Consider the following 26089-nt stretch of genomic DNA (forward strand, 5'->3'; position numbering starts at 1 on the left):
TTTTTTTCTTTAAGTTTGAATTAAGAATACCTACATCAGTGGGTCAGATCTACATAATGAAAGCTTTTTGTAGCAGAAAGATGGTTCAGGAAAGAAGACGTCCAAGATGATGATGGCCTCAATTCTGAACAGAACTGTGCTGCGCAGTAAATCTGGCAGCATACAGAATATCTCAGATATACTTAAACACAGGTAGTGAGTCCCAGGTAGTGAGTCCCTCAGCTGGCAGTCCGTGGTTTGATTAGCGAAAACTATTCTAAGAAACAGAAATATAAAATGTAAATACAAAAAGGGTAAAAGTCTGTTACTTTACCCTTTCTGCAGCAGTGAAAAAAAGAGCTTGTAAAAAAAAATATATATATATTTCCAACAGGTGAGCCAGTCATTGAACTATGGCTTGTTCTACATTTGTCATTTTCTCTCTCGGCAGGATTTCTCAGCAGAATTCTGTGGAAATTGTTATCTTAGTCATGTATGCAGTAACAATACAGACCTTGTACTGCTGTGGAAACTGTATGATACCAAAATATTAACTGAAAAATAAAAATGTGGAGATGAGATGTAGACATCCAAATTCTTTAAATCTGAAATAATTCCACTGCAGTCACAAACCATTTATGCCTCCCATGGTCAGTGAGGAGATGGGCAGATGCAGAAGGCATCCTGCAAAGTGTGTGCAGTGATAGACTTCTTATCCAATGTGCATTTTGCCATGATGTTAAGGCTTTGTTAAAATGGATATGTAACTTTGCAAAAAGAGTAGCATGATAAATCTAAAAATCTCGATGAGCAGCCCTGAAAGGAAGTTACATCAGGCTACACATCCAGTGTGCTTTTCATTCCACTTGTTAGACTGTAGTGCCGCCCAGTCTGAAGTCAAACAGGCAGAAAACTCATTGCAGCCAAAGAACTAGATCAGTTAGTTACACAAACCTGTGGTCTCCGCCAATGTAGTTTGTCAGCCAATAACCCCAGAGTCTGAGTTGGAGATGTTTGGAACATGGCGGAAGCGATATTTCTAAAATTGCAGGTAGGTTCCAGGGCACTGTATTAAGATAAGCCAGAGTGGAGCTTATGCCGCACCTGCATTGAACAACCCACAAAAGCAGAACTGGGGTTAGGTTGCTTGTGCTCTGCAGTAAAAGGACTGTAGAGTGTACTATTAGGTTCATAGGTAGGTACTAGGCTGTCTGCCTGAAGGCATCTATAAGCCTAGCCGGAATGTGTTGGCTTTCGCTGCCCCCTTAGATTAGTTCCCTGTGCCTCTGTCCAGCAGAGCCATTGAAGTGATCCCTGGGTTAAACTTTTTTCCTATCCACTCGTCAAGGTTTCTCTTGAAGAGGGTTAGCAAGGAGCTCTGCCTAATGTAGAGTGGAATCTTGTTCCAGAGCATGGGGAAGTCTCTGGGACAGGAGTCTATCCCTCCAGCACGTCCTATTTATTGTTGTGGTGAGGTTTAGATCTCTAGCGCGTGTGGCTTGAGGGGATATGGTTTTCTTTAGGTGGAGCATGTGCAGTTCTGGGTTGGACATGGCCTTGTATGTCAGGCAGAAAACCTCTGCGTAAGTAGTATGCAACAGAGTACAGCTGGAGTTTCTTCAGTCCACCTGCATAGGGCATCTGTTTGAAGCCAGTGATCCTCTTGGTGAGGTACTTCTGTGGTCTTTCCAGCTGTTGCAAATGTCTTATAAGGTACATCCCATTTTACTCTATGATGGGTCTGATGAGAGATGCGTAGAGGGGCACAGTGACCTCTTCTGATCTGGATGCAAGCCCTTTTGTGATTAGGTGGGCCACATAGAAGGATTTTTCTAACCACTGTGGCAGTGTGATTATCAAAGGAGAGGTTACTATCTACTTGGGTTCCCAGATCCCTTATTACGTCTTTCATACTTAGGGGGCTAATACCTATGTGGTAGTTTGTGGGTACTTTATCCTTGGGCTTTAGGTTTCGCTTCTTTGCCAGGTGTTATGTAGATCTGTCCAGTCCAGTATAGGAGTTCTCAGAGCACCTGTTAGGATCTAATTTGGCCAGTTTTAGTGCTCCTCTCAAAGTAGAAATGCTAATCTTTGCATGCAAGTGCTGTACCTCTTATTTGTTCAAAATATTTATCGCACATGGCTTATTGTGAGTCTTGCCCTTTGTTTTATAGTTTATAACTTTTGTAAGTATTCTCTCCGATATTACTTAGCCTTTCCACTCTTGGCCATGGCACCATTTTTGTCAAGTTTTGTGTTTGTCATCCACTGTAGTGCTGGGTTAAGGATAGAATTAGTTGTGTTTTATAGGGTTTTGTTTGCTAATTTCTATTAGTGTGTTTCTGTAAATACATATTGCATTAGAGTTAATATTTTGGGATAGGATAGTATAGTCCTAGTGTTAGAACTGGAATGGTTCTCTTTAACTGCAGTGCTTGATGTTTGGTTAAGCACTGTCTAAGTAGAAAAATCTTCCAGCTTTAAGAAATGTCAATGGTGGACATAAAATTTCATTTCATGACCCCTCTGAGCTGTGTGGTACTTGGGCCTAGAGCTGTTGAAAGAGGAATAAGCTGATAGTCTTCAGATCTGGGGGGGGGGGGGGGGGGGGCAGCGTCGTCGACTGTCAAAACTAAGATGGATTCTGAGTCAAACTGTCATCTGATGCTTCGAAAGGTTCAGATACTTACACTGCATGGCTTAGATTCCTCTGTAAACACTTTAATCATCATGCATATGCATCTGTCTGGGTGTGTCTGCTGTTGACATTTGTACCTCAGACTACTCCAGTTTTAGCCTGGATCCCTCTGTTACATAACCTTTATCTGTGTTCTCTGCCGCTTTTGCGCTCCCCTCATTGGGCAGGGGAGAGACATTCTTGTCCAGTTTTAGGAAACTGGACAGGGAAGGCACCCCTGTTTTGTCAGAATGTTATGCCCATCCATGGGGAATGGGGAAGCAGCTGCTGCTATTAACACTGTTGGCCCTATTTTCATGTCAAACAAAATAGTGTCTGAATAAAATGTAGGTAAACAGATGTGAAGAAATGGCAAGGAGGTTCCAGACAGACATGGTTTAGTAACTTGCTTACATGTGCAACAGGTCTTTGCTCCAGATAAACATGTTTTATCTTCTGTTCAGTCTGGTGAATGGGGCATGTATGTCGTACAATGGAGTCTCCTATTACAATATGGGCTCTTGCTTTTGGGGCTTCACTGGATTGTAGGTAGGCATACGTCTGGTGGTAGTGCTTTTGGTGAGTGCTTTAAAGACTGCTGAGGATAGGAGTTATTTATAGGCTTAGATCTTTTTGGTTTGTAATGCCTCAAGACCATCTGTTGCAAAGGGGAAAAGTGGGAGATTCAGACTTTCTGAAGAGGAAATGGAACTGGTGGGGTGGAGGATGGTCCCTTCGTCAGTCATTCTGACTTACTGGACTATTTGTTTTGAGAGGTTCCAGACTTGTTTGGAACCTCCTTGCCATTTCTTCTAAAAAGTTGTCTTACCATAAAGTTCAGTCTGTGTTGACCTTCTTTCATTCATCACTGATGGGTTCAGTTCTTGAGCCCCCTGAACAGAGTCAGCTTACTACCAAGCTCGTGCCAGCCAAAACCTCTCTAGCTAAACTGCCCACATTGCCCTTCTCCCTGTTGCCTCAGATCGAGTTTGCCCATGTTATACAAGTAAAGCAGAGGCCATTTCTGCGCAAATGCCTTAAGACACCACTTGGACCCAGAGTATCCCCCAGGAGCCTTTGGCAGGAGGAGGAGGGTGGGATGTGATGAATGAAAGAAGGTAAATAACACAGATGGAACGTTATGGTAAGACATAACTTCTTTATCTGATGTTGTTGTTCTTTCCATTCATAAATAATGGGACAGAATCCCCAGCTACCTTGTGATCCTTGGTCGAAGAACGTTCTTGAGTACCCTTGAGCCGAAGGCAGCTCTCCCTCTGGAGACCATATCCAATTTGTAATGATTGACAAGTGTGTGGTTTAGCCCAAGTGGCTGCTGCACAGATATCTATAGAAGCCCTGGAATGGAAGGCTACAGATGGGTGTTGCCATAGATCTAGTAGAATGGGCTTTAATATTCTGTGGCATAGTTTCTTTTGCAAGTGAATATGTGAAACGTATGCAGTCCCTCAGCCAGTTTGATAAAGTGACCTTGGAGATGGAATTTCCTATTCTAAGCCCAGAAAAGGAAATGAAAAGTTGGTCAGTTTTACGAATTGCTTTGGTCCTGTCCAAATAAGCTCAGTTGTCTGTGCACATCCAAGGAATGTAGGCAGTATTCCCCTTTTATTAGAAAAATTCAGAAAAAATACTGGTAAATCAATAGTCTGATTGATGGAAAAGTCAGAAAATACTTTGGGGAGGAAAGATGGGTTTGTCTGGAGTGATGCTATGTCCTTGTGGAATATTAGATAGGATCTTTTGGTGCATAATGCATGAAGTTTAGAAATTTGTCTGGTGGATGTGATGGCTACCAGGAAGAGGGATTTCCACGACGAGAATTTGAGGTCACACACTGCAGTGGGCTCAAAAGGAGGTTGAGTCAAAGACTGGAGAATTAACCTGAGGTTCCATGGTTTTGTAGGCTGTCTGATTGGAGGCCTAATGTGAGAAACTCCTTTGAGAAGTTTTACATAAATGCAGTGATAAGAGTGGAGTACCATCTAATACATTATGATAGTTTGAAATTGCCACTAGATATATTCGTATGGTAGGCTGCGGCTCCATCTTTGAAAAACTTTGGTATTGTAAAATTGATGTGACTGGAGCCGAATACGGCTCTAGCATCTTTTCCTTTGACCAAATAAAGAATCTTTTCCATTTGTCCAGATAGTCTTCTGGTGGATGGTTTGAGGCCAGAATTATGTCACGAACAGTGAGGTGAGATTATCCTGCCTGGCGACTAACCGAAGTGGAAAAACCAAGCTGTTGGCTTGAGACTGGACAGATTTGGATGACTCAACCCTTGAGTGGGAGAAATTAGGTCTGGAAAATGATCCAGAATCCACAGCCGACATAACAGATGAGGCCTGAAGGAAGGGGAACCGAACTTGTCGAGGCCAAAAAGGGGCTATGAGGATCACTTTGTATTTCAACTGAATGGCTTTCTTTATGAATTGGGGTATCAGAGGAATGGGGGGATAAGCATATAGCAGTACCGTGGGCCAATCGTGAATCGGAGCATCCCTCAGGAACTACCCCTTTGGGGGGAATAGGGCAAAATAGCTGCTGCATGTGTTTGAAGGGGAGGCGAATAAGTCGCAGTAAGGCTGGCCCCAACGGCTGAAGATTTCTGCAGCTACTTTGGGATTGAGAGACCACTCGTGAGGCAAGAGACTGCATCTGCTCAGATGTTCGTGTTACACTGCTGCAGTCATTACACTTGGGTTATCCTGCAGTCAGGCGGTTCCCCAGTCGGCCTGAGTTCCAAAGTCTTGGTCCGGCATCGGTTGCTGTCGCCTCTTCCCTGACGTCAGTGCGACAGGGGTATACAAGATGCAGCAGACGCCATTTTCTTCAGTCTTTCTTGCCGCGCGGTGCCCAAAGCAGAAGCAGTTCGCAAGTGCCGGTTGGCCGACTCTTGAGATTTTCATTCCGAATCCAGAACCAAAGTCTTCTACAAAGCTAAGTACCCCATTGGGGAAACTTTTTCTTGCCTCAGACCGATGTCAGTAAAGGTTAATAACTGTATTTCTTGTGGGAAGCAAATACCTCATGAGGATTTCCACTCCTATTGTATTCTATGCCTAGGCCCAGACCACAACGTCACTGGTTGTCTCTCTTATGCTAGGTTTAACGAGCGCACTATTAAACGTTTGATTTTGCCCGACATTATTTTAGCAGAAAATTCAATTACACCATGCAGTCGGAATTTCCGTCGACCGGAATACATAAACGCAAAGACAAGGACGGGCATCCGAGGCCCAAAACTGACTAGGCCTCTTCTAGGCCAGTCGTCAGTTCTCCGGTTTTCAGCGAGGTGCCTACGCAGCCCCTGACTACAGCTTCCACAGACTGCCTCCGACTCCCATGTGGAGCTGGCTGGGCTTTCGGACGCTCTAGGTTTTCAGCCTACCGAAACTAACCCTTCAGAGGGACCCGAAGTAGCTGAGCAATCCACAGCTTTAGAGGGTGTTTTCAGACCTACCCAGTTAACCATTAAACCCTCTGCCAAGTCTAAGGCCCCCTTAACAACAAAGAAACAGATGCAGCATTCTCCAGGACAGGCTTCCATGCTTAAACAAATGCTTAAAATGGCTGAAGACCTAATCAGCCTGATCAGGGTGTCCCATCCCCTTCCTGATAAAAGGCCCAGACAGGATGCAGACTATGAATCTTCTGACCAGGTGTCCATTTCTTCAGATTCATCCTCAGACCTAGGATATTCCTTACCCCCTTATGAGGATTCTGATGCTGAGGAATCAATTCCATCAGCCTCTCCGCATGAGGACTATTCCTTTGGGGAGACCTTACATACCATGAAGGGAGCATTTCTATTGAGAAGGCCAGGATTACTCAGAATCCAAGAAAAGGCTCAGACTTCCTTTTATTGCCTCAACACAGACCCCTTGCTATTCTGCCAGTGTTAAGATATTGTGGATGTGTACACTGAATTCGGCTTAAACCCTGACTCCTTACTCCAGCCCCAGTTAAAACTGAGTACCTGCCTCTCTCAAATTTCTGTATAAAAGCCCTGTGGCTGACCCTGAAACTATATCTCAGGGACCCAAAGGGATTAAGGCCTCATCAGCTAAAAACCCAATTCTCTCTGACAGATTCCAGAGCATTAGACAGATGGGGAAATTAAGCATATACGTCTGCAACTTTAGCAGTGAGAGCCTTAAATTACCAGTTTCACATGCTAAAATATCAGCAATTGTTAATGTCTCGGTTGAAACAAAAGATGCTTCCAGATTCAGATCCTCCTAACTTTAAAGAAATGCAGGATTTATTGCATGCAGCTGAACAAGTGGGAAAACATGCTTTGCAATTTGGGTTTGATTCCTTGAGGCCTCCTGTAGGGCAGCAGTTGCAGGCTCTCATTTGAAGGCATGCTTGGTTAAAAGAACATACGTTACCAGATCATGTTAAGGCAAAATTATTGGATGCACCTTTGCAGCGGGATGTGTTTGGAGTTAAGGCAGAGCAGGTATTAAAGAAGATGGAGGATAAGGCAAAATCTATGCAAACGGTGAAGGATTTCTTACAGGTTCAGCCTCCTCATTTTAGCAGAAATTGGCCAACAAAGAATTGGTCCTTTCCAGTCGGACAGACCTGAAAGGGGCAGATACAGACGTCCAAGAGGTAGAGGTCAAGCACAAGGTCCTTACAGGCCTCGACAATGGGGTACACCGGGCCAGAAAGAAGGGGAAGACAGGCCACAATCTTGTAAAAAGCAGCCTCAATGACTTCCCACTACAGCTGCCAAACAGCTCTTGGCAGCCCCCTTAGGAGGAAAACTGGCACTTTTCTATCACACTTGGCATTGCATCACCAAGGACAAATGGGTTCTCAACATTGTATCTCAAGGTTACAGGTTACTTCCACACTCTGCCAAGGTTAAAAGGAATGCCAAATCTGCCACCAAATCAGTGGGCAAAGGCTCAAAAACAAATTACAGCACTCGAGGACATGAGAGCTATTCAAAAGGTACCACCACAGGAGCAAGGACAAGGATTTTACTCTACTCTTTCTGGTTCCCAGAAAGGGCAAAGCCTGGAGACCCATTCTGGATCTTTCTTCTCTAAACACTTACCTGGATGTTCCGAAATTCAAAAAGTTGATACTACAGCAGCTTCTTCCCATGCTGGGCAAGAACGCTTAGCTCGTGACTTTGGACCTCAAGAAGGCATGCCTGCATGTCCCCATCAGACAAAACTGCAGAAGATGGCTCCGATTTCTAGCTGGTTCAATGCACTATCAATTCTCTGCACTGCCCTTTGTGAAGACCCTGGGTGCAGTAGATAAGCCAAAGTGCCTGGCACCAGTAATTGCATTTTGCAGGCAAGAAGGAATTCAAATTTATCCATACCTGGACGACTGCCTGATTCAAGCAGAGAAGCAAGAACATTCTTCTAAAGCAGCTGGTGTTCGTAAAAAAGTTAAGTTGCCTGGGGTACACAGTAAACGAAAAGAAATCAAAGCTAGTGCCCTCACAACAGATAATATTCCTGGGTGCCAGCTTAAACGCAACGGCCCAGATGGCTTGTCTCATGCCAGACAAGCAAGGACAACTGACTCAGTACTTTCAATTGATGGCAACAAAAACCCAACTCCCTGCAAGAAAAATTCTGCAGGCCTTGGGTTACATGGCATCTTGCATACTACTAATTCCATATGCCAGACTGCATACGAGGAAACTACAGTGGTACCTAAAGAGTGTATGGTCTCAACACTGTCAAAATTGGTAAACAGTTATACCACTAATTCCTTGCCTTCAACAGGAGTTTTGATGGGCTCAAGCTTGTCACCTCAACAAGGGACAGCCTTTTACTCAACCCACAGCCAGGCAAGCACTGACAACAGATGCATCGGATTACGCCTGAGCACACATGGCAGGAAAATGTATTCAGGGCGAGTGGCCCACAGAGCAAAGGCATCTTCACAACAGTCAAAAAGAGATGCTCGCTGTACAAAATGTACTTAAAGCTTTCAAGGACCTGCTGCATCCAGGACAACTACTACTAAAGACAGACAAACACCACAGTTGTGTGGTACATAAGCAAGGGGGCACACACTCCTACCCCCTCTGCAGACAAGCCATGACCTTGTGGAACACAGCTCTAGACTACCAAGTTAATCTGCAAGCAATTGCTGCCAGGAGAGAAAAACACACTGGCAGACCCAAGCAGAAACATCATGGATCCCCACGAATGGGAATTGAATCCACAAATATTCAGAATAATAACACAAAAATGGTGGAGCCCGGACATAGATCTGTTTGCATCCCCAATGAACTTCCAGCTACAGAAATTTTGCACAAGAAGTTACCATCCACAAGCATGGAAAGTGGATGCCCTCTCATTCAGCTGGAAAAACCTGCAAGTATACGCTTTCCCTCCTTTACCTCTCCTTCCAAAGGTACTCGTAAAAGCCAGGCAAGAAAAGCCAAAGATGATCCCTGATTGCACCAGACTGGCCACGCCAGCACTGGTACCCAATCTTAAAGACCTTGGCACAAGAACCGCCCTGGATTTTGCCTCCAATCCCACATTTGCTGACACAGCACAACAATCAGATACTTCACAGCCAGCTAAAGACCTTAAACCTAGCTGCACGGAAAATTCCTTAGTCAAGCTAGCAATGCCTCTCTCCAAAGCTGTTATGGATGTCATTCTGGAGGCCAGAAGGCCTAGCACCAGGAAAGCCTATTCGGATAAATGGAAGAGATTCTGTGCCTGGAACCAGGCGCACAGCCGTTACCCTCTTGTCCCAAACATTCCTCAGATACTTCTGTATTTAACTGAAATGCTGGACAAGGGCCTCTCCTTCTCATCCATCAAGATCCACGCCTCAGCCATTTCTGCTTAATACAACACGGATCCACCAATTTTTTCTAATCCTCTGCTCAAACAGTACCTCAGAGGGGCTAAAAACACAAGACCACCCCGTAGAGCACCTACCCCAACTTGGGACCTCAACTTTGTTTTGGAAAAATTAACTTTACCTCCTTTTGAGCCAGGTAACACAGCAGAATTAAAATACATCTCTTGGAAAACTGCTCTGCTAATGGCAATAAGATCAGCACGAAGAGTTTCAGAATTACAGGCACTAATGGCAGTGGAACCTTTCCTCATTTTCCACCAGGACAGGGTGTCTTTAAGAACTTAACCCTACGTTTATGCCAAAGGTGGTATCAAGTGTGGCTCTAAACCAAACTATTCACCTGCCAACTTTCTGTCGAAAACCACAGAACAAAGGGGAGAGACTACTACATTCTTTGGACATTCACAGGCAGTTACGCTTCTACTTGGACAAAACCAAAGCTTTCAGAAAATCTGAGCAATTATTGGTAGCATGTGCTGCAGGAGCACCGGGAAAAGCCATTTCAAAACAGACCATCTCAAAATGGATAGGACATTGTATACGTTTCTGCTATACTCACCATGGGAAACCTGTACCTAGCAGCATTAGATCTCACTCCACCAGTGCAGCAGCCACTTCAGCTGCCTACCTCAGAGTACCTACCAAGGATATTTTGGAAGCAGCATCATGGAGTTCTGTGCATACCTTCACCAAGCATTACCATTTGCCTTTATACTCCAAATCCAGAGCTGGCTTTGCCACTGCTGTGCTGAAGGGCCTTATAGCCATCCCTAATGCCTTATAGAACCAGCCTCCCGACCTCAGCTTTGGGATTCCACCCAAGTGTAATGACTGCAGCAGTGTAACACGATGAACATAGTACCGTTTTGTACCTACCATAAATGGAGATGGAGTGTAAACACTGCTGCAGTCCAGGTTAACCCTCCCTCCTTCCCCCCTCTTACTTGCTGGTACGTACCTATGCCCTCTACCCTTTACTACCTATGGGGAGTATTTGCCAATAACTGAAAGTTGTTTGCTTTTCTTATGTATGTTTTATTAGCGATTTGAATTGCCTACCTATTTGGGGGCACCTGACATCTGGGGCAAGAAAAACTGAAGAAAATGGCATTGGCTGCATCTTGTATACCCTTGTCGCACTGACGTCAGGGAGGAGGCTACAGCAACCGATGCCGGACCAAGACTTTGGAACTCAGGCCGACTGGGGAACCACTTGACGGCAGGATAACCCAAGTGTAATGACTGCAGCAGTGTTTACACTCTGAAATCTACATTTATGATTGGTACAAAACTGTACTTTCATCTACAATCATGTTGGAAATCCCCGGGATATGCATTGCTATCAGAAAGCACTTGGAATCTATTGCCCACTCCAAATTCTCATGGCTTCTCAACACATGGGCTAGGACTTGGTTCCTCCTTGCTTGTTGATATACCAGACTACTGACATATTGTCTGACTGAATTGTGAATCATTCCAGAAGGAAGAACAGGTTGGAATGCTTGCAACGCTAACAGCACCGCTCTCAGTTCTAGAACATTGATGTACAGGTTGGCCTCCAACATGGATCATGCGCCTTGGACGGTCTTTCCCTGGAAATGGCCCCCCACCCTATCTGGGAAGCATCCATGGTCACAATGGCTTTGGGTTGAGGGGGCTGGAATGGACGTCTCCAGAGTTCTGTGTCTGGCCTCATCCACCAAAGAAAGTCCTGCTTGCAAGAATTGGTTATCTGAATCTGAAAACCATAGAGGGTGGTAATTCAGAAGCCATCGAGAGAGAAGCCATTGAAGTATTCGCATATGCAGTTTTGCAAGAGGCGCTATTGGTATGGAAGCTGCTATGGATCCTAGAACCTGAAGTACCTCTCTCGCTGAGACTTTGTTTTGACAGTCTCACCTGGAGCTGAAGCCTCAATCTCTGAAATCTGAGTTGGGAGCAACACCAGACGAGTGGGTGTCTAAAACTGCTCAGATTAAATTTTATCTTCTGTACCGGAACAAGATTTAATTTCTCCCAGTTCAGTTATCCTCAAAAGTTTTGCCAGTGAAAGGGTGTATTGCAGGGCTGTTACCAGAAGATGCTTGGTGGTGGGGGCAGTAAGGAACCAGTCCTCCAAATACAGAAACACCCGGAATCCTTGTCTCAAGTGAGCTGTAACCACTGCTGTGCACTTTCACTCTGGGGGCTGTAGAGAGTCTGAACGGCAGGGCACAAAACTGATGATGACTGGTTTCTAGCCGAAGCGAAGAAGACTCCTGGAGCGTTTGTCCATTTTGTTGTGGTAGTAAGTTTCCCAAAGGTCTATCCAGCACATCCAGTCGCCTTGCCTTAGAAAAGGGAGAATGGACTGAACCATGACCATCAGGAATTTGGTTTGAGCAACAGATTTATTCAAATTGCTGAGGTCCAGACTGCTTCTCCAGCCCCCTGTCTTTTTTGGCACCAAAAAGAATCCGGAGTAAAATCTGGTGGAACTAATTGGATTACTCTCTTTTGATACAGCTTGTTTATTTCTACAGCTGCTGGTTCCCTTTGACTGGGTGGAATGTCTGGAAGTTTTGCTAAGAGTTTGGGTAAGTGATGAGGGGGATGATGTAACCTCTTGGTATGATCATCTGCACCAACGATAAGTGGTTATTGAATGCCAGGCAGCTTAGTGCAGAGAGAAATGACCCCCGACTGCTTCCAGAGGAAAGCAATTGGGCCGCTGTTCAGGAGTGTTGATAAGGCTGCTCAGAGAAAGGATCCCTGATTACATGGACTCCCTCTGCCTCGGTAGGGCATCTTCCAGAATTGTTGCCCCCCTCTGCCCCTGGGGATATCACCACACATGGCACGGAAAAGACTTAGATTATTTGAGCCACATTTTGCCACTCCTCTGGTCCCTGGAAAAGGAACGTTGAGTATTGGAAAAACTGAGACCTATGGCAGACAGGGTCGTACCGACCTCCCACCTGGCCAGAGTGCCCTTCACGTGGAGGCCAAAAAGGAAGATGCTTTGATGTGAGCATTCAGGAAGGAAGACTTAAAAGGGTCTGCAAGGTCACAAAGGCGCATCCAAGCTTGCTTGTCTCATAACTGTGCCTGAACCTGCAGCTCTAGCCGCCCCTTCGGTTGCGTGTGAGTGCAACTTCGTGGATGAATTTGAGATGGATTTCAGGGTTGTGAGCTGCGAGGCAGCCTAGTCGGACACCTGCCCTGCGAGCGTTCTAGAGAGTTTGAAGATCAAGTCTCTTTGGAGCCTCTTAAAATGTGCCAAGTAGTTCAGGGACTGTATGGTAAAGGTCGCTGAAGCAGACACTTGCTTCACCAATCTGTCCATGGCCTGGAACTCTGTGTTGGTTGGGTGAACAGTAGGACTGTCTTCAGCGAGATCCTTTTTCATGGCCGCCGCCACCACCGTAGCATCGAATGGTAAACCTCTGGACCAATGTGGGTGTTCTCGGGTGGAGAAAGTATCTAGTCTGGTCTCAGAGGGATTGCCTCAACAGAATCTGGGTTCTTCCAAGCGTGCTGCACCACGAGTTGAACAAGCTCCTCTGCAGACAGGGTCACAAAAGAGGTAGATGGCCGGGCACGGAAAGCCTACAACTACATTGACTCAAGGATTAGTGGGCTTAGTCACCCTCCTGTTTCAACATTTGAAGGATGTCTCCAAAGGAGACCTCCTCAGGGGATGATTGTGCCCTTCACCATCATCGAAATCCTTGTCCTCTGTTATGAGACTCCTCAGGCGAGCCTACGTGCTTCCTCTTGCACAATCTCTTCCATGGTGGCTCCTCAGTGGGGACTTCTGAGGAGGACTCTGAAGAGAGGGCACCCTGCAACAGGGGGGTCCTGCGACTTTCTGCCTGGTATCCTAGGGAGGTGACCTGTGACCGCTGTAGTTCAAGGGGAGAGGTCTGGGGTTCCAATGTCAACGGAATGCTTCCAGAAGCAAGTGCCCTCTCCATAGCATAGAAAGCAAGTCTGCCCAAAGAGGGATGGGAGCCCGGAACAGAGAAAGACTACCTCTGAACCGGGGTCACACTCCGCTCAGTCAAATCAGTCCCACAACTATTCAGATAAAAGGAAAAGAGAAAAAAAATGCCAACAATGGCAATTCATGGAACCCCACAAGGGTAGAGAAAACGCCGTACCACCAGTGGTACTTAAGTTTACCAAACGGGTAGAAGGAGTGAAAGGTCTAAATATAACTGTAAGAGACTAGAATTATCAATATAAACCACAATCGAGAGGAAAGGTGACATTCCTAAGAATATTAGTTTTCACTTGGCTGAGAGCTCTGCTGAAACGCGGCTTTGTCTATGTGGCAAGTGAGATCTGAGGTAATGGGGAGAAGGGCATTGTGGGTAGAAGTTAGCTCAAGAGTTTTTGGCTGGCGCAAGCTTTGTATTAAGCTGACTTTGTTCCAAGGGCTCTGAACCGAACTCATCGGTGATGAATGAAAGTTCATCAACACAGCTGGAACGTTATGGTAAGACATAACTTCTTTTTATGAAGAAATGGCAAGGTGGTTCAAAACTTAATTCTGGAACCTCCCAAAACAGAGGACAGTCCAGTAAGTCAGAATGCTTGATGAAGGGACATTGTCTTACCATCCTCGTCCCCATCCCAGCAGCCCCATTTCCTCTTCAGAAAGTCTGAATCTCCATTTTTCCCTTTGGCAACAGCTAGTTTCAGACAAATATTTGTTTTATTTTAATTTGTTTATGGTTAGACCATTTGCAGGTGCAGCTGGGGTGAAGAGATTCTCAGAAAAAAAATGGAACAAATCCACAAACAAAATAACAGGTTCTGAAGACAATTCATAATGGTTGTAGATGGCAGCGGGAGGAATTTCCTCCTTTCCAGGAGTAATTCTTAATTTGCTAGACCAGACTCTCATTTTTGTGTGCTCTTCACAGGCTGTCCCAGGGAGTAATGGAAACTGTTCCCCCTTTCTAGGTAGGGAAGAGGTTTTGTTTTCAAGGATGTTTAGTGCCAAAGGGAAATCCATGAAGACCAGTTCTGGATCTTTCTTTCCTATACCTGTTAGTGATGGTGCCCAAATTCAAAATGTCACATCACATGTTGCTTCTTCCTTCTCATTCAAGTTTCCTGATAAAAGATGCTTATCTTATCCATATTCTTACATACATACATTGGATGTTTCTTAATGTTATCCAGACACACAGCCTTAGCAGTGCTCTGCATTACCCTTTGGAATATCCACTGCACCAGGTGTATGTACAAAGTATTTCTCTCCAGTTATAGCTCATTACAGGGTATCCGCATTGTTCCATATTTAGACCACTTGTGTAATTGCAGAGCCTTTTTCACGGTACCACGTTTCTCATTGGGTAAGAGAGATCTCTTGCACAAGATGGGGTCCGAAGAGAACCTTCAGAAATGTTTTTTGTACTACATCACATAGGACTGGGTTTCTGGGGTTTCCGCTAGACACTTGAATTCAAAGAGCTTTTTTCCACAGGGGCGAAAGTGTTCATCAAGATCGGTTTCTAAAGATGTCCTATTCCTATGTTGCAGTATGCTAGGTGTGGGACTTCCTGCCCTCAGATGACTTGTATGTTGGCTTCTATATAAAAGCTTCAGCTTGCCTGCTGTAGTGTGTGTGGGACGTCGCACGTAGGGCCATAAACCAAGGGGCCTTAAATGTGACGTCTGCATGCACAATCCTCAGACCTTTTCAGCCACAAACAACATTCGCATCATATCTTCACAGAAGTCGCATCTTAAAGATAAGTAGCCCGTTGGGTTTCACTTCTTTTTGATGATTGTTGTAGCGAACTCTTGGTTGTTGTAGCCTTTAGCTGATGTCAGGAAAAAAGGGAAAGTGCCATTGCGGGTGCCAGATACCCCACAAGGACGCCTATGACAGGTGTGTTTTTTACCTAGACCAGGAACACTATCACTCCTCCTGTGCTATTTGTCAATCCTTTGTGACGAAGACCTTGCTCAAACATCTAGCCTCGTTAAATCTCTACCTCGAGAACCAACGCCTGAAACAGTTGGCCCTTAGGATGCTTCCTGCATTGGAGGCTGCACCTGAACCTTCGCAAGAAGGCCAAGTTTCCTAGGCCTTCTTCGCCTGCCGCTCCACTTACCGACACACCGCTCTCAATCTAGGGGTTGTGGCATGCTTGGAGGATCAGTCGACTGCAGCTACATCCCTCGAAGCCGGTTTGCAGTTGACTACCGGTATGTCCTCTTGAGTTAACTCAGACATTCGAGGGGGAACTAGTTTCAGTGGTACCTCCAGTGGGAATCCAGACTTTGGATGTGCTAATCTCCAGACCCAATGCCAGGCCACTGTCTACTTCCTCTCCATCCAAAAAGAAGCAGAAAACTAAACGTGCCTCCTCTTCTTCAGAAGTCTCACTGGATTGGCAGGCCTTCAGTTCCTCTCTCATGCAGGCCTTCAGCCTCAGCCACTTCCACCCTGTCTCTTCTGAGCCTTGGCCTATCTCTGCTGCTTCACTCCCATCCATAACCCCCTCGGGTCAGGGAAGAAGAACATGACTCTTCTTTCTCTTCATCAGAAGAGTCCATTTCTTATGTTTCCCAGATTGCCTCCCCCCCAGGAATATTAATCTCCGATGAGGAATCTGTGGAGGGGACTCTCTCCCTTAGGACATTACTTTTGATGAGTTCATCACCAAGATGGATTACTTAGTGGCACACTTCCCCAAATGACTGACACCCAAAAAAGATACTTTGAACTGCTGCAAGTGGAATCACCCTCTCCTTCAGCAGCCCCCCCCTCCTGTTCTGCCTGCTTACTTGAATGCCTTCAGTACGGCCTCTTAGGCCCCTGACTCCCAGCCTCCAGCCCCTAATCATTCTGACCGCTTCTATAAAGTACCAGAGGACCACAAATTCTTAGTCAAGCCACCCTTGATGGACCCAGCTGTTGCCACCACAGCAGGTAAGCAGTCTAGACTGCTGCCTTCTAAGTACATGGATAGGATGGGGAAGGTGTGCAGTTGTACATAGAGCCATAATTTATCAGACCAGCATGACCAATTATGCATTAGACTTGGTCTTTCAAGCCTCCTCCATGCCGGCATCCTTGCCTGACAGTGCCAGCAAGGAGGACATCTCAGAACTTTCCCTGGCCCAACAGGTAGCCAGGCACTCTCTAAGGTGCAACTACGATGCTGCAGAAGCGTCCGCCAGGTCTGCAGCATCTGTTTCAGCCCTCAGGAGGTACTCATGGCCGACTCCAGAACCTCCCCGAGGACATAAAGGCTAAAATCCTGGATGCCTCTTTGGACCACAATGTGCTGTTCGGAAAACAGAGCTCCAGGACATTAAGCACCTGGTGGTGTTGCCCATACCCAAGCATTTTAGGAATTACCTTGCTAAAGCCATATTTGTAAGACTTACTCCACAGCCCCTCCTCTTCCAGGTCCAGGAGAGGGGCCAAGAAGACCTACTAACTCCATATCCTCTGCTCCACCACAGCAACCCAGACAGCCCTTTCAGAGCAATGGAGGCCCCAGTAATGTGTGACTGCCTTTCCCACTTCCCCCTCTCAGCCCGCTTTTCCCACGGTCTGTCTGTTTGGCAATCTATCACTTCAGACCAATGGGTCTAAACATTATCCAAAAAAGGGTACGTCCTATCCTGGAAAGAGAAGCCACCCATAAGAGGCATCCAGGTCCATCTCATGCCACAAGTTCAGACAGATCTTCTGTAGCTAGGCACCATAGAGCCTGTTCCTCCAGGACAAGAATAAAAAGTGTTTTGCTCCCGTCTCTTCCTGGTCCCCAAAAAAGATGGCCCCTGGAGACCCGTCTTAGATCTGTCCTTTCTAAACCTACATCTTTAGGTACCCTCTTTCAGAATGCTCTCTCCCCACCTTGCTGCCTCTCATTCCAGCCAAGGCCTTCATGGTCACCCTATACCTAAATTAAACCTACCTGCACATACCCATCAGGAATTCCCAGAGGCAATTCCTGCATTTCTCTGGCCCTTCCTCTCATTTCCAATTTACTGCCTTGCCTTTTGTTTTATCCACGGCCCCCAGGGTCTTTACAAAGTGCCTGGCCCCAGCTATTATTGCCTTCTGCAGAACTCAAGGGATACAAATTTACCCTTATCTGGATGACATCCTGATTCTGGCAGAGTAAAGGGATAATCTACTAAAGCATCTACATTTCACCATGTCCCTTCAGAATCTGGGATTCACCATCAACCTCCCCAAATCCCGTCTGATCTCAAGCCAGGACAATATTTTCCTTAGCTGCAGAGTCAGAACAGTCACCATGAAGGCCTTTCTACCTCAGGACAAAGTTCTGTTTTCAGCTTCCCTCTTCCAGGAGGCTCTACTATCCCGAAAGGTGACGGCAAGGTATTTTCTTCGCCTCCTGGGTTTGATGGCAGCAACCATTCCATGCTATCTCTGGCAAGAAGAGAGCAACACACAGCAAGAGGTTCTCCGGTCCGATTCTCGGCTGGGGTGCCTTCTGTGTTGAGTTTGCATATTCTCCCTGTTCGCGTGGGTTTCCTCCCACATTCCAAAGACATGCATCTGGAGCATTTCTCCCCGGGCCTCCGCTGAAAACAGGCTCTGTGGAACCTAGTCGGACATTCCCGGTCAACAAATGTTAAATAAATAAAAAATAAATAAAAGAATGCACATGTGCAAGCTGTAGTGGTTCCTGAAGAACACTTGGTTCCAGCACCTACATCCCCTAGAGCAGGCCATCCTCCTCCTTCCCTATCTGAAAACAGAAATCAAATGGTGGATCCAGCAAGTGAAATTGAGCCCAGGGCTCCCACTACAGCCCCCCAACCCAATCCATGTTATGCAAACAGATCCCTCAGATTCAGCTTGGGGAGCAACTCTGACCTCTTACGGGATTCAGGAGAAGTGGCATCCCTCTCTTCAGGCCAAAACGCATCAATATCAGGGAAACTACAACAGTTTTCTTAGCTCTACAGACCTTCACCCCTTCTGGTTCCAGGGGTGCTCCAGATGGTCACCGACAACACCATGGTGATGTGGTACTTCAACAAGCAGGAAGGAACAAAGGCCCATCAGCTGTGCAGTCTACCCCTGCTGATATGGGACTTAGCCTCCTGGCTCAACTTAGTCCTACAGGCAGTCTGCATCCCTTCGCAGGACAATCACCAAGCAGAGCTCTTGAGCAGGACCTCCTGGTCTCAACACGAACTGAACAGAGAGGTAGTCTTAGACATAGTCCACCAGTGGGATGCTCCGCAAATAGACCGGTTTGCCTCACCCCCCCCCCCCCCAAGAACAGGCAATTGCAGAGCTTCTGCTCATAAACCCACTCCCCCTCCCAAGATATGTTGAAAGCATCCACACTCCATGCTAGAGCGAAGTTCCTTTATGCCCCCCCCCCATTACCACTGATTCAGAAAGTTCTCCTGAAAATCCAAAACGAACCAAAAATCTTTAGTGACTCCCTACTGGCCAGGGGAGCACTGGTTCCCCCTGCTTCACAAATTAGCCAAGGGCAATCACTTCAAGTTACCCTACAAGGTGGACCTACTATCACAAGACAAATGAACTCTCCTACACCCACAGGTACAGATGTCTCTGACTCTATGGGTGATAAAAACCTGTGATTCCTTTCAGACACCGCTACTCTGACTATGTGCTTTCAGTCCTAAGGGAGGCAAGGAAACCTACCACCAGAAAATCTTACTTGGGTAAATGGGAAAGATTTGCAAAATGGTGTCTGCAAAAGGGAAGGGACCCCAGCTCTGCCGAGGTTCCCCTGGTTCTAAACTTGTCAGTTGATAAAAAAAAATTACCTTTCTTCTTTTGTAAAAGTTAATCTCTGCCCATCTGTCTGCCTGCCCCTGGAACCCCCCCCCCCCCCTTGCTGGCCAGGCTCGATGTAAAGTTCTTCCTTAAAGGGGTCTTGTACATGAGACCACCTAGGAAACCTATCCCTCTGCAAGAAGGGTGTCTTGAGTTGCAAGTTCTCATGAGTCAGCCTCTTCTCATTTTTCCATAGAGACCATGTTTTCTTGAAAATAATCCTCTTACTCCTAAAGTGGTATCGTGTCTGCTTTAAGCCAAGCTGTCCATTTTTCCATTTTCTTTGCTGAACCTAAAAGTGTGGGGAACAGAGTATATTGTGTACCTTGGATGTCAATAGATCATTCTGGTACTATCTTGATGGAACGAAATTTGAGGCAAATTTGACCTCCCAGGCCAAGGGCAACCACAAGGCAATCTTTAGCCCTGTCTGCAACCTCAAACGCAATACACAGTTGTGTGCAGAGCTCATTGTAAATGGAGTCACCTATACTGTAAATGTGTGCCCGAAGATGTACAAATTCGTCTCCAACTTTATCCCTCTTTTCACCTCAACCTTCCCTTAAAAAATAACATCAAATACAACTTCCCTGCTGTCACTAGGGAGCAGGTCCTTAATGCCGTTTCTCTAAGGTCAAGAACACTGCATCTGTGGGCCAAGGCAATATCCCAAGATGCTTTCTAAATAGCATGAAACATGACCTGTCCGGCCCTCTGGGATTGTTATGTAACTGTAGCCTACAGAGTTCGTGCCTCATGAATGGAGAACAGCAGCAGTTATCCCTCTGCACAAAGGTGAGACATGTGCATAACCTGGAAACTACAGACCCATAAGTCTCCCTAATCTTGTATGCAAAGCCATGGAAAGAATTATAATGGAAATGATCAGTAGTAATATAGTAAATGTCCAGACAAACTACCCAACCCAGTTTGGTTTCATCAAGGGTAGGTCATGCCTACTCAACCATGGACTTCTTGAAGGTCACCAAAGCAGTGATGAGGGCAAAATTGTCCACACTGCTTACCTTGACCTGACCAAGGCATTTGACATGATACCCCACTCGGCGGGCATTGTTTGACAAGAGGTTGGGTACAGACCCATATGTCACCTGGTGGATAGCCAGCTGGCTCACAGGACCCAGGAAGTTAAAATTAGAGTCCACGTCTGCAAAGAGGCTAGTCACAAGTGGAGTCCCTCGGAGATCAGTCCTTCAACCACTCCTTTTTGACGTTTACTTCTCTGAAGTCAAGGTTCATGTCCGTGGTCTTTGGCTGACTAAATTTGCAGATTGTAAATTAGAACCTGTCATTGAATCCCACACTGACACAGATGTTTTCCAGGAAAAACTGGTGTCTGGCATGGGCTAAACTAAATGCCGAGAAATGTGTAATGGTATCCTTCTGGGAGTCGTCCCCAGAGGTTCCTCACTAAAATACAAGGCGCAAGTAAAATGTCCTGTGCAGGCCGCCTCAGGGCCCTATCCCTGTATTCTGTCTCCTACAGGTTGTTGAGGGAAGATCTATGGCTGGCATACAGGGCATTGTCAGACCCCACTCTGGGACTTCATGCATATGAGCAAAACAAGCCGCACCGTAATTACCCTTTCTAAAGACCTAAACTTTGCCTGTGAATATAAATAGGACCTGCTAGAGAGATTGGTATGTATCCCAGAGATTACCTGGTCTCTGGAACAGGCTCCATATCCATGTGAAGCAGTGTTCCTCTGTAACCCAATTAAAGTGAAACATGGACAATTGAATGGGGAGTAGGAATCTCATCCCTGGCTTGGCATGTGTCTCTAATGGACACCAGCAACCTGTAAATGGTTAATCTCCCAATCCCCTACTTATACTTATCAAGTTTACCAGAGCTTGTCAGATTTAGGATGCATGGCTAGGCTTTAGAAAGGCCCTTGTAGTCGTTGGCCTAGTAAACACCTGTGAACGTGTACCAGAGTGGGTTATTGTAGCAATATCAAATTCTTTACCCAGATCCAGGTAGGCTCTATGCACTGTTTTCCCCTCATCCATTGCCGTGGTGCCTTACAAGGAGACCATTAGTAGGCATGGCTTTTTCCTGAACAAAGCCAAACTGGGTTGGGTCCAATGGCTGAAGTTTGCCTCTGTCTTTGATTTCTATTTGTTCCATGGCTTTTCGTGTTAGACTGGTCAGACTAATTGGTCTGTAGTGTCTAGGGCTGGTTGATGAATCCACCCTTGTGAAGTGGGGTAACAGTCCCCCATTCATGTGGTACAAAGCCTGTTTTTAGACTAGTTGAAAAGTGACTCAAATAGCTTGAAACATGACCTATCATGGCCACTTGGGCATCCTGGGTTATTGTGTGGGCCCATTGAGGGCTGTGTTTGGCTTTAGAGAGCACCACCAGGACCTGCTTCTTGCTAATAGTTTGGAGGGGTTTATGCCAGTAGGTATTTCATGTGGGAGGTGGGGGTGAATTTGTTAGCCAATAGGTTTGCTTTGTTGCAGTTATGTGAAGGTGACCTCATTGACTACCAGTTTGTCACACTGCTGTGCTGCCTTTGAGGTTATGGACATAACTGTATAAGGCTTTGGTGGTTAACTTGACCCAGCTATTGGCCTTGCTGGACTTAACTAGTCTTCTTACTTTCCTCTCTAGTTTAATTAGAGCATTCTTATTATGGGAGCTGATGCTCCTCGTTACAGCCATGGCTTTTCATGTACCCTATTAAGGTTAGAAATCCTCCAATGTGGCTTGTTTTTTTTGGTCATGCTTCTGGTAGGTACAGCAGCCTTTGTACAGCCATCTTCAGGGTTGTAAAGAGTCCATGTGAACAATACAGCACAATACAGCACAGGTTGCTGTGAACTCTGGGTTAGGAGGGTCATTGAATTTTAACAAGCTATTGCTTAAGAATGTAGTTTGCCTTGGAATAGTTACTGTTAAAGCGTTTGCGGTTAGTTAATTTTTATTTTGATGGAGTCTGCCTTGTGTACTACCCTCACCAGTGAGGGCATGACATTTGGGGGGAGGGGTGCAGTGCTGTCGCATTGGTGATTACCCAGTACAGTATGTGAGAACCTGTGGTGGGTGTGTGCATGCACAATCTGGTCAAGGGTGTTTGCATTAGTAATATCCAGGAATCCTTGTGCCCACAAGTTTCAGGCAGTCTGTTTCCTATTCTATAGAGGGGCAAGTCTCCCATGAATACAGTAAATGTTTTAATGGTGAATGTGTCTAGTAGGTCTGTATGCACTGTGCGGTTCTTGGTATACAGAGGGGTAACCTATAGCCTTCTAGTATGTAGTATAGGACTTTGTGGTGATTTTCTTGTGGATAAACTCAAGGAAGGGCATCTTCCTATTTAACCATCCCTATTACTCTTTGCTAATATAGATCAGGATGACTCCATTCCTGTCTGCGACTGTGTGAGGCACTGAAGCCTTGCACTGCTTTAGTGCTTTCTGTGGATTTAAACCATATCTCAGAAATGGCACAGATGTGTTATCTTTTTTTTTTCTCCTGCAGGGTGAAGAGAGCTTGTAGGTTTTGGGGGAGATTGTTTATGCTCCTAACATAGAGTATGAACACCGTTTGGTTTCTGAGTTTTATTTGCTGTGGCGGTAGGTGTATTAATTCAGCATTGTTTAAATGCTTTAAGGGGAGGATAACGTTTTTAGCCAAGCCAGTATTCAGAAGGCTGTAGGGACAGATGCAGACCTCCATTTGTAAAGCAATATGGTTATTTAACTGTGTTCCCTCATGCTGGCAGATATTGACCCCCCCCCCCAAATCAGTCGTCTTTTGTTTGTATTGTGGTGCCACTCTTGGTGAAGGTAGAGTGTGGCTCATTGCAAGGCACAGCACATTCGGTGATCAACCGTGTCTGTCTCCATATAGTCCAGGGAGGTACCTTTCAGGTCATAATGCCCACATGGACTTTGATAGATTCATATTGGTGTCTGTAGTTTAGTAACCCGAGTACGTGTAACAGGTCCTTGCTCCAGATAAACAATATTGTACCTTCTTGTTCAGTTTGGTGAATTGGGGCATGTGTGTCATACAATGGAGTCTATTACAAGAGTCTTGGGCAATGTTTCCTTGCATTATGGGATTTTGCTCTTGGGGCTTCATTGGGTTGTAGGTAGGCATATGTCTGGTGGTGCTTTTGATGAGTGCTTTAAAGACTGCTGAGGATAGGAGTTGTTTATAGGCTTAGATCTTTTTGGTTTGTAATGCCTCCAGACCATTTGTTGCCAAGGGGAATGGGAATGTATGTGTGTGTGACAACTTTGTTTATATGTGAAGTGTAGGATTTAAACAAGTATTGCATATATGTTAGTGTGTGTAATTATGGTCTAGTCGACTAAATCCATCTGTATGACAGGTCAGCATATTGAAGGTTTCATTCATTAGAATTTGTTGCATTATTCCAAGCAACTTATGTGGCTTATTGCAAATTTGGATGGGCAGATTCTTCAGCTCTGTGTCTTACCAACCTTGGTGTATTGCAAAAATGTTTAAGTTGAGTCGCTGAATCATGATGGAGAATGGTCTGCTGAGTGTTTAGATGCCGTGTTAATATTTCAGCCAAAGCCATAGCAAGGAGTTTGGCACCCAGGGCAGGACATCTGCTTGAATTCTCCCCTTGCTCTCTAAGTAATTCCCAGCTTGTAGGTTCATATTTTTTTGGTAGCAAATTGATAACTTGCCCCTTATCTTTTGAAAGATAAGTACAGCTTGTAAACTGACAAAATGTTGGTCCATCCTTCAAGTTGCTACATGGGATGGTTGACTGTGCGCTGTCTTTTGGCCCTAGTTTCTACAGCATGCATGCAAAAGCATACTTTCATTTTTAGGCACACTTTGAATAACAGACTAGATTCTTTTGTCAGAGTGGGTTGTTAGCTTATGGCTACTTTCATTAACATGCACGGACTATTGCAACCTTCATTAATGTGCAGGCAAGATTTTTTTGTGTAAAGTTTTTGATTGAGAAGTAATTGTGTGTAATTTGTTGGCAGCCACCTTGTTCATTACTCACTCTATTCTTTAGGTCCATGTGAGAAGATTCATGACGAAAACTTAAGAAAAATGTAAGTGTAGAATTTAATACTTGTACTGAGTTTTAAGTGGGTTTCTTAGTTGCTTGTGGAATTCACGTTTTTCCCCTATTTACACTAGGTATGAGAAAAGCTCTCGATATATGAAAATGGGGTATGAAAGAGACTTTCTTCGTTACTTGCAGAATCTTCTAGCAGAAGTAGAACGCAGAATTCGAAGAGGACATGCTCGACTAGCACTTTCTCAAAGCCAGCAGGCCACAGGAGTAAGTTTAGGACCTTGTAATTTGTGATATTGCAATATAGTAAAATACTACTTTAGAAAAAAAATATTCAGTATTGGCAATGGCCTAATATGTTTTCTAGCACTCTACCATCGTTAGTTGTGTACCAGTGTACAGACTGGTTTTCCAATTAAAATAATTTTCACCAAACAGTGCTATCATTTTAAACGCTCAGATTTCATCCCGTCCCAAATTTTTATTTGGATACCACTTTGGTTTCAGATTGTTTAAAACTGCAGGTAGTAATTTTAGGAGTGCTGTTTGTGCTGTTGAAGCTTGAGGTTCACAAAGGAATTTTTTTTCTCGCCTTTTCAGCACTTCTGTATCATGTAACTTGTCAGCCTTGTGTACTTTTTTGTGATTTGTTAGTGACTTAATTGTAACAGCTTTTTATAAGAAAGTAATTTATCTTCAAATTTTACCCACCAAAGGAAAATAAGTGGTGCAAGTATTCTTTGCTGATTTAAAGAGGAGCTTGGAGAGAATTAACATTTTACAAATATTCCAGTAATTATTGTAATGATATATTTTTATCTTCCTCAGTCTCTTTCTGTGACTTTGCCATCAGCAGCCTGTTTTGGTTATAGCCAGTCACTGCCAGGTTAACACTGTTAAAGCCAACATTCTCGAGTATTCAGATGAGCTTAGTCATTCACTGTTGCAGTACTTTCTCCAGAAATTCCAGCCTGTAGAGCCAAGTGGCCTAATGCACTCTGCTGTAGTTGACAGGGGCCTTGGTTGAGACTTGGCTGGGGATGATTATTTTTCACCCCCGTCCCCGTCCCCCCCATCAGTAAGTCAGGACATCCCTGGCATCTGCCCCTTTCCTTTCATCACCAGGGAGCAGATGTGTAATGCCTTCTCAAAGGCAAAAAATAATCTCCATGGAATCCGACAACATCCCTGGCTGTGTCCTACATTAACTTAAGCATGAGCTGTCAGCTGCATTAGGCACGCTGTTAAACCAAAGCCTGAGCACCGGCTTCATCCCAGTCGAATGGAGGACAGCCACTGATCAGTCTACATATAAAGGTGTAGTGTCCACTGACCCAGGCAATTATAGGCCCATCAGTCTAACTAGCTTGATCTGCAAAGCCATGGAATGCATCATCATGGAACTTGCAAACAAGGGCATTGGCAACCTCCAAACGCTTGACCCCACACAGTTTGTTTTTGACAAAGGGAGATCATGCCTGTTAAATATATTCATCTTCTTCGAAGCAGTTACCAAAGCCATGGACAAGGGGAAGGCAGTGCACACCACCTACCTTGACATAGTCAAAGCGTTTGACACTATTCCCCACTCAGGCATAATAGATACTGTCCCAGCTAGACAACTTGTATGTTACCAGATGGGTAGCTAACTGGCTCACTGATAGAACCCACTCAGTCAAAATAGGGGAGGCCACCTCAAGTAG

The 26089-nt window shown here is 45.2% G+C and overlaps 1 protein-coding gene across 4 annotated transcripts in view; it reads left to right on the forward strand.

Moving 5' to 3' along the window:
• Positions 1 to 26089, forward strand: part of LUC7L3 (LUC7 like 3 pre-mRNA splicing factor) — an 884970-nt gene that overhangs the window by 225502 nt on the left and 633379 nt on the right. For all 4 annotated transcript variants that reach the window (XM_044062091.1, XM_044062090.1, XR_006363602.1 and 1 more), the window contains exons 3-4: positions 24381 to 24420; positions 24509 to 24653. In XM_044062091.1, the coding sequence (XP_043918026.1) occupies positions 24381 to 24420; positions 24509 to 24653 (185 nt within the window). The remainder of the gene's footprint in view (positions 1 to 24380; positions 24421 to 24508; positions 24654 to 26089) is intronic.

The sequence above is a fragment of the Protopterus annectens genome, chromosome 2.part1 (assembly GCF_019279795.1).
Source record: "Protopterus annectens isolate FY-2018-M chromosome 2.part1, PAN1.0, whole genome shotgun sequence".
In the NCBI taxonomy this organism is placed as follows: Eukaryota; Metazoa; Chordata; order Ceratodontiformes; family Protopteridae; genus Protopterus; species Protopterus annectens.